This window comes from Salvelinus sp. IW2-2015, linkage group LG23 (genome assembly GCF_002910315.2).
Source record: "Salvelinus sp. IW2-2015 linkage group LG23, ASM291031v2, whole genome shotgun sequence".
In the NCBI taxonomy this organism is placed as follows: domain Eukaryota; kingdom Metazoa; phylum Chordata; class Actinopteri; order Salmoniformes; family Salmonidae; genus Salvelinus; species Salvelinus sp. IW2-2015.
Genome location: NC_036863.1, coordinates 41,664,390 through 41,671,527, shown reverse-complemented (window position 1 = coordinate 41,671,527; position 7,138 = coordinate 41,664,390). Strand labels below are relative to the sequence as shown.

At 44.1% G+C, this 7,138-nt stretch overlaps 2 protein-coding genes across 2 annotated transcripts; both read left to right on the top strand.

Annotated features, from left to right (window-relative positions):
* The first annotated feature begins 663 nt into the window (after positions 1-663).
* LOC111950973 (adhesion G-protein coupled receptor G2-like) lies at positions 664-4,238 on the top strand. The gene is made up of 10 exons (XM_023968919.1): positions 664-758; positions 860-1,560; positions 1,715-1,855; positions 1,958-2,083; positions 2,189-2,234; positions 2,385-2,488; positions 2,601-2,722; positions 2,945-3,213; positions 3,352-3,457; positions 3,947-4,238. The coding sequence occupies exons 2-10, from the start codon at positions 1,291-1,293 to the stop codon at positions 4,236-4,238; spliced, it is 1,476 nt and encodes a 491-aa protein (XP_023824687.1). The 5' UTR covers positions 664-758; positions 860-1,290.
* Positions 4,239-4,445: 207 nt separating this feature from the next.
* On the top strand, positions 4,446-6,668 carry LOC111950104 (adhesion G-protein coupled receptor G6-like). Its single transcript, XM_023967462.1, has 3 exons — positions 4,446-4,607; positions 5,872-6,027; positions 6,141-6,668. Exons 1-3 carry the CDS (start codon positions 4,535-4,537, stop codon positions 6,293-6,295), a joined length of 384 nt encoding a protein of 127 aa, XP_023823230.1. The 5' UTR covers positions 4,446-4,534; the 3' UTR covers positions 6,296-6,668.
* Positions 6,669-7,138: the final 470 nt, after the last annotated feature.

Here is a 7,138-nt window from a genome sequence, read left to right as displayed (position 1 = left end):
GAACAAATATATATATATATATATATACTCCTCAGCACCCCTCCGTCCCCCCACCCCCCCTCAGATGATGCCAAATGTGAAGAATCCAGATGTGGAGGTCCTGGGCTGACGTGGTTACACGAGGTCGGCGGTTGTGAAGCCAAATTCTCTAAAATGCCATTGGAGGCAGCTTATGGTAGAGAAATTAACATTCAGTTCTCTGGCAACAGCTCTGGAGGACACTCCTCCAGTCAGCATGCCAATTGCACGCTCCCTCAAAACTTGATACATCTGTGGCATTGTGTTGTGCGACAAAACTGCACACTTTAAAGTGGCCTTTTATAGCACAAGGTGCACCTGTGTAATGATCATGCTGTTTAATCAGCTTCTTGATATGCCACACCTGTCAGGTGGGTGGATTATCTTGGCAAATTAGAAATTCTCACTAACAGGGATATAAACAAATTTGTGCACAAAATTTGAGAGAAATAAGCTTTTTGTGCATATGAAAAATGTCTGGGATTTTTAATTTCCACTCATGAAACATGGGACCAACACTTTACATGTTGTGTTTAGATTTTTGTTCAGTGTATATTACACTCATTGACTTTGATATTTCTGTCTGTCATCTGTTTGACCATGGGTGGATGACGCCTGACACACCTGTCCTGCTGACAGTCTGTTGGGTTTTCCAATCCATTGGGGCGTCCCAGATCTGCACCAGTGCCCATTTGTGGTTGAGACCATTCCAGACCTAGACAACATTGATGTCACTCCTGGTGAGTTGACTTCACCTGGGTAGTTCTACTGCGTCCATTTTGGGGGACGCACACTGTCTGTGACCATAATAACCAATGCATTGTACTTTTTGTGTTTTCAGAGAATGCTATGGATGTGGTGGAGATGATAGAGAGCCTGCTGAAGGACCATCCAGACCTCAACTGCACTGAACTTAGCACCGTTCTGAAGAAACTCAAAAACATTGCTTTCATCAGCTGTATGACCCCACCTCTGGGCAAAGCTATCATCAACATCATCTCAGACATCTTGGAGTCGAAGAGCTACCTGCAGCATGTCACCAACCAGTGGGTGTTTTCTCTCTGTTCCACTCATCCCTACCACGCAGATCAGGTGGTTAAAGAAATGGAGTGGTGATTAGGAGGAGGCTTCCTCAAAACCACACGGTCGTACGAGATACGCCTGGGATCCGATCCAGAATCCATACTAGCCTACCAATTAGAATGAAGGAATATTTGGGCTGATGTTAGTATGGATATTGGAACGTAGCCCTGGACTATTGAAGCTGTACAAATGGATAATGTGTTCTCTCTCTCGCTCTCTCATTTTCCTGTACGTTCTGCTATCAATATTTACTGTGTCCTCAACTTTGCCCCCTGCTCTTTGCTCTGCAGAATACTGAACATTACAGAGATGGTTGGCGACAAGATGTCTGGTTTTGACCAGACAAATTACACTTTGGGTGCTTCTGCGATGGCAATCTCCGTGGTGGACGTAGACCGGGGCCAATTTCAGGTGCTCACTTTTGGCGTCTCGTCCGCTGCAGAGGGCCTAAACCCAGAGGTTAGCGCTAATTCGTTGCCGAACATTAAAATGGTTTCCCCAGAGTTATACTTCTAAACACAAGGTGATATAACCTCTCCATTTTACCCATCTGTACAGTCATTGATATTAAGATGGCATTGTTCTGATCATGGCCTTAATCTTGGTGTTGTAGATTTATATCAACAAGGATCCGTTCAAAGGGACGGTTGCATTCATCTCCCTACCCTCAGCCTTGAAGTACAGATTTCCTCAACACAGTGGTGCCCAGCCGCGGGTTCAGTTTCAGTTTTATGGAGTCCCAACTCTCTTCATGGTAACAAAGTTGTACCACTGCAGGGCTGTCTTTATTATGTCAGAACGGCACTGCGTCATTGGATCGAAGTAAATCGCAATCTTGTATACTTTCACATTTCAGAACAACCCGGATGGGAAGATCCTGAACACTTATGTGGTCTCAGCCAGTGTCACCAATGCCAGTGGCCCCATCAAGGACCTAGAGGAGGATGTAGAGGTGACACTACACCACGTGATGTCCAATCCAGTACGTGGAACACTTCCTGACAATAAATCAACTGAACAATCACTTGTAAAATGATCAATCAAACCCATAATTTGCTGCCTGATCTAAATGGATTTTCTCTTGAAGCTTGGCAAGGAGGTGCAGTGTGTCTACTGGGACTTCAATCAAAATGGTGGGTCCTATTATAAACTGCAGAGGAATAATCCAGCAAATGAAATCCTAATATTTTGGAAAGTGTGTACTCAGAGTTGATCTGTGTAGTGTGTGTGTGTGTGTGGTATAGCGGAGGCATGCGGTAGATAAATATTGTATTTCACTACAGAAGGAAAGGGAGGATGGGAACAGCATGGATGCAGGAAGCACAACACCAGTGCTGACTATACCACATGCTTGTGTGACCACCTCACTCATTTTGGAGTACTTCTGGTAATGACCCTCTTTGAAGTGCACCACGGGTGGTTACCTTACAAAACGGTACATAAGCTTTGTTCTCACCACGATGTTCTCCTCTACGCCACTATCCTCCCTCGTACTGTAGGATGTATCCAGGACTCAAATCGACATACCAAATGAGGAAATTCTGACCATCATCACTTATCTGGGCTGCGGTGTATCCTCCGTCTTCCTGGGAATCACTGTGTTGACATACACAGCTTTTGAGTAAGAATCAATTCAGTTACATCTACACTCTGCACCTTCAGTTTTTGGAGTGGCACCGTCTTCCTGTTTTCACACTGTATCGTCTTTGTGCGTTTTGTAAAGTGGCTTACAGTGTTCTTTCCACAGCCTCCTCCTTTTTTTTTCATGCACTTCAAACCATCTGCTCAATTATTGCCCTCTCAGCTTTCTCTCAATCTCACGTACCGCCATTTTCCCTCACAGGAAGCTCCGCAGAGACTACCCATCCAAGATCCTCATGAACTTGTCTCTGGCGCTGCTGGGGCTCAACATGGTTTTCCTGGTCAACTCCTGGCTCTCCTCCTTTGGCAGCTATGGGCTTTGTGTGGCGGTGGCTTCCGCACTGCACTATTTCCTACTGGCCTCTTTCACCTGGATGGGCCTGGAGGCTGTGCACATGTACTTTGCCTTGGTCAAAGTCTTCAATGTTTATGTGCCCTCGTACATCCTAAAGTTCTGCTTCCTAGGATGGGGTGAGATCGACTTCGCTCAATTAGAACAATAGCGAAATGCTACATTTTTTTAAACTACAGTTATCCGTATTTCCCCTTACTCTTGTCAATTGAACCATATCACGTGTTCTCCTTCTCCATCTTCCTCCCCTCTCGTAGGAATCCCTCTGGCTATATGCTGCGTAGTTCTGGTTGTGAAGAGAGAGTCCTACGGCAGCTCCCTCGGCAGTGAGTCCATGGAACCACTAGATAACTCTGAGGCGTTGTAAGTGTTAGATTCATCCTGTTGTACTTTGTTGTTCCGTGTCACTATCATTAGATGAACAGCACCTTTTTCTGACACTGAATGACATGTATCTGACACAATGTCAACTCAAAACTTCTACAGTTAAATTGTGCGACGTGTAGATCATGAATGATCATTGTGTGGTACTCGAGTCTGTGTATTGTAGATTCTGGCAGGGGGGAAACTTTGGTTTTAGAAGTGGGGGGGGACATATATATATATATATATGTTTTTTTCTTCAAGTCAGATAAACACTCCAAACAGCTGGTTCTAAAGTACACCGCTCCTCGTTTTGTATCACATTCCAATGATAAAACTGGGGGGGGACAAAAATGTAAAAAAATGTCAGAAGAAAATGTCAGAATGTGGGGGGGACATGTCCCCTCGTCCCCAGTGAAAGTTACTGGATTCTGGACTGAGGTTGTTATTCAGATGTGTAGATAAAATCCCTCTCTCTCCTATTATCAGCTGCTGGATCCAGGATGAAGTGGCTTTCTATGTGTCTGTGGTGGGCTACATTCTGCTGGTGCTGCTGTGCAACATGGCTATCTTCGTGGTGGTCCTGGTCCAGATCCGCCACATGCGGGTCAATCAGCCGGCTGGCATCCACAGCGGCCTCCTTCTGCAGGACCTGAAGGGGGTTTCCAGTCTCACCTTCCTGCTGGGTCTCACCTGGACTGTGGCTTTCTTCGCCTGGGGGCCAGCCAAGGTTCCCTTCCTCTACCTCTTCTGTGTCCTCAACAGTCTGCAAGGTGAGTGACTGCTGCCAGGCGTTTATTTGTTTAAAGCATGCTAGCTGTTCCTGTAGACTTCCAGTCATTGCGCTAACGCTAGTTAGCAATGGCTCCAGAAACGACCTTAAACTTGCTTCAAACTGCACGCAGAGACGTAAAACTGGTATCCACGAGTTCATCTGACTCTGGGTAAGTAGGAAAAAACGGAATTGCCAAGATGACGCACTATCCTATCATAGGGTGTAATGTATAGAGGGTATAAACCTGATGCCAGTGTCACTGGTGTGTTTTAGGGTTCTTTATATTTCTGTTCCATTGTCTGATGAAGGAGAATGTGAGAAAACAATGGAGAATCCATTTGTGCTTTGGCCGCTTCAGACTCCAAGACTACTCTGGTAATGCAACCACATATCAATATACTGTAATATAACCACCCAAATCAGAAATTCTATTAATGTTTGACCGTGATCAGAATAAAACAAATGTTCATTTTTTTATATATATACAGTACCAGTCAAAGTTAGGACAAACCTACTCATTCAAGGGTTTTTCTCTATTTTAACTATTTTCTGTAGAATAATAGGGAAGGCATCAAAACTATGAAATAACACATATGGAATCATGTAGAACCAAAAAAAGTGTTAAACAAATCAAAACATATTTTATACTTCAGATTCTTCAAAGTAGCCACCCTTTGCCTTGATGACAGCTTTGCACACTCTTGGCATTCTCTCAACCAGCGTCACCTGTAATGCTTTTCTAACAGTCTTGAAGGATTCCCAAATATGCTGAGCACTTATTGATTGCTTTTCCTTCATTCTGTGGTCCAACTCATCCCAAACCATCACAATTGGGTTAATGTCAGGTGATTGTGGAGGCCAGGTCATCTGATGCAGCACTCCATCACTCTCCTTCTTGGTCAAATAGCCCTTACACAGCCTGGAGGTGTGTTGGGTCATTGTCCTGTTTAGAAACAAAAGATAGTCCCACTAGTCCCAAACCAGATGGGATGGCGTATCACAGCAGAATTCTGTGGTTGCCATGCTGGTTAAGTGTGCCTTGAATTCTAAATAAATCACAGACTGTCACCAGCAAAGCATCCCCACACCATCACACCTCCTCCTCCATGCTTTACGGTGGGAACCACACATGCGGAGATCATCCGTTCACCTACTCTGCGTCTCATGGCGGTTGGAACCAAAAATCTCAAATTTGGATTCATCAGACCAAAGGACATATTTCCAAGTCTTCTGAATATCCCCGCTACCTTGTATATCCCCGCTACCTTGTCACAACACAACTGATTGGCTCAAACGCATTAAGAAGGAAAGAAATTCCACAAGTTAACTTTTAACAAGGCACACCTGTTAATTGAAATGCATTCCAGGTGACGACATCATGAAGCTGGTTGAGATAATGCCAAGAGTGTGCATCAAGGCTAAGGGTGGCTACTTTGAAGAATCTAAAATATATTTTTGGTTACTACATGATTTCACGTGTTATTTCATAGTTTTGATGTCTTCACTATTAGGCAAAATAGTAAAAATAAAGAAAAACCCTGAAATGAGTAGGTGTGTCCAAACTTTGGATTGGTACTGTATAGATTTGGTTGATCTGAAAATCTAAAGTTATGGATGTGTAATTTGTCTTGTTGTTCAGAGTGGAGCCAGACTTTTACAGTTGGTGCCAAATCCAGGCCTAACCCTCTGGTGCGCATGCCCTCAGTGAGGTCCATCAAGTCCAGTGCCACAGAAAGCACCTCGGCCTCCTCCGACTCCAGTCAACGACAGGTCTCCATCAGAAGACCTAACTTGGGTGAGATCCCATTTTTTTGAAGGAAGAACTATGACTCCTATGGTGACGTTATAATGAGTGATTAGAGCTCAAGTGCATGGTGTAGAAATATATGTTCTGCTTGTTTTCGGCAGACCTTGTGTATGAGAATAACTTGGCACTACCACTTGTCCAACGCAACTCCACTCCTCTTCCTCACAAGAGTGCCTCTTTCCCAGAGGAGGGGCACTGCGAGGGGCCCTCTCGGCAAGACGGATCTCACCCAAGACATCGGCTACCCATTCCTTAAGACCTTTGAAATACGGCAAGGAGGAACACCTTAATTTGTGCTAAATGAATGAATAGAGAAACAAAGATTGTAACTTGTGCAATCAGTGTGTGCAATCTGAAATATCAGACGAGGCTTGGTTCTGTGTAACATGGCAGCTTTCGCTTTGACTCAGTCTGGGACATGAATGCACTTGTATGATATTGCAACATTTAGGACATAATATGAATGGTGTTTTTAATTTCTACTTACCTTGGAGCAAATTAAAATGAAGTTCTTTGTGATGATCTATCTGATGAATTATGTCCTGTCCATCTTCACTGATCTATTTATTGTACTGAAGGTGTGACAAATTAGACTAGTATGCATGTGTGCAAAACGGACAATAAATGACATTGACTGCAATCTTTTTAAAATATTAGTATTTGTGTATAAAAGTTTTATGTGAGATGAAAAATACCAGTATGTGCCTGAAAAGTTGGGATGGGACATTTTATTGATCTGTGGTTAACGGGTGGTGCTCTCTACTGCCCCCTGCTGCCATGCATTATATGCACGGGCAGAGAGCAAGTGAGAGGTTCCACACCTGTCAGAAATCTGTCCATGTGAGAATGCAGCGGTAAACAGACCGACGAATGATTCTTTGTATGAGAGAGGGTTGGATCTGATTTGATCAAATAGTTTTGTACTGTTAAGGTAGTTACGAATGTACTGATATAAGTGGACGCAAGTGGCATCTCGGCAACTATGACAAAAAAGTTGCCTGCTGTGCACACGCGTATCTGCTCTCTCATTTGCTAGAATGTTCCCACCCGATCTCGCCTCCTCCCGCCTGCCGCCTGCATTTCCACCTTCGATTTATGG

Excerpts from the sequence above, each read along its gene's own strand:
- LOC111950973 (XM_023968919.1), top strand. The coding sequence starts at position 1,291 with ATGGATAATGTGTTCTCTCTCTCGCTCTCTCATTTTCCTGTACGTTCT. Across the intron at positions 1,856-1,957 it reads GAGTCCCAACTCTCTTCATG|AACAACCCGGATGGGAAGAT; the intron begins GTAACAAAGTTG and ends TTCACATTTCAG. Across the intron at positions 2,235-2,384 it reads CTGGGACTTCAATCAAAATG|AAGGAAAGGGAGGATGGGAA; the intron begins GTGGGTCCTATT and ends ATTTCACTACAG.
- LOC111950104 (XM_023967462.1), top strand. The coding sequence starts at position 4,535 with ATGAAGGAGAATGTGAGAAAACAATGGAGAATCCATTTGTGCTTTGGC. Across the intron at positions 4,608-5,871 it reads CAGACTCCAAGACTACTCTG|AGTGGAGCCAGACTTTTACA; the intron begins GTAATGCAACCA and ends CTTGTTGTTCAG. Across the intron at positions 6,028-6,140 it reads CATCAGAAGACCTAACTTGG|ACCTTGTGTATGAGAATAAC; the intron begins GTGAGATCCCAT and ends TGTTTTCGGCAG.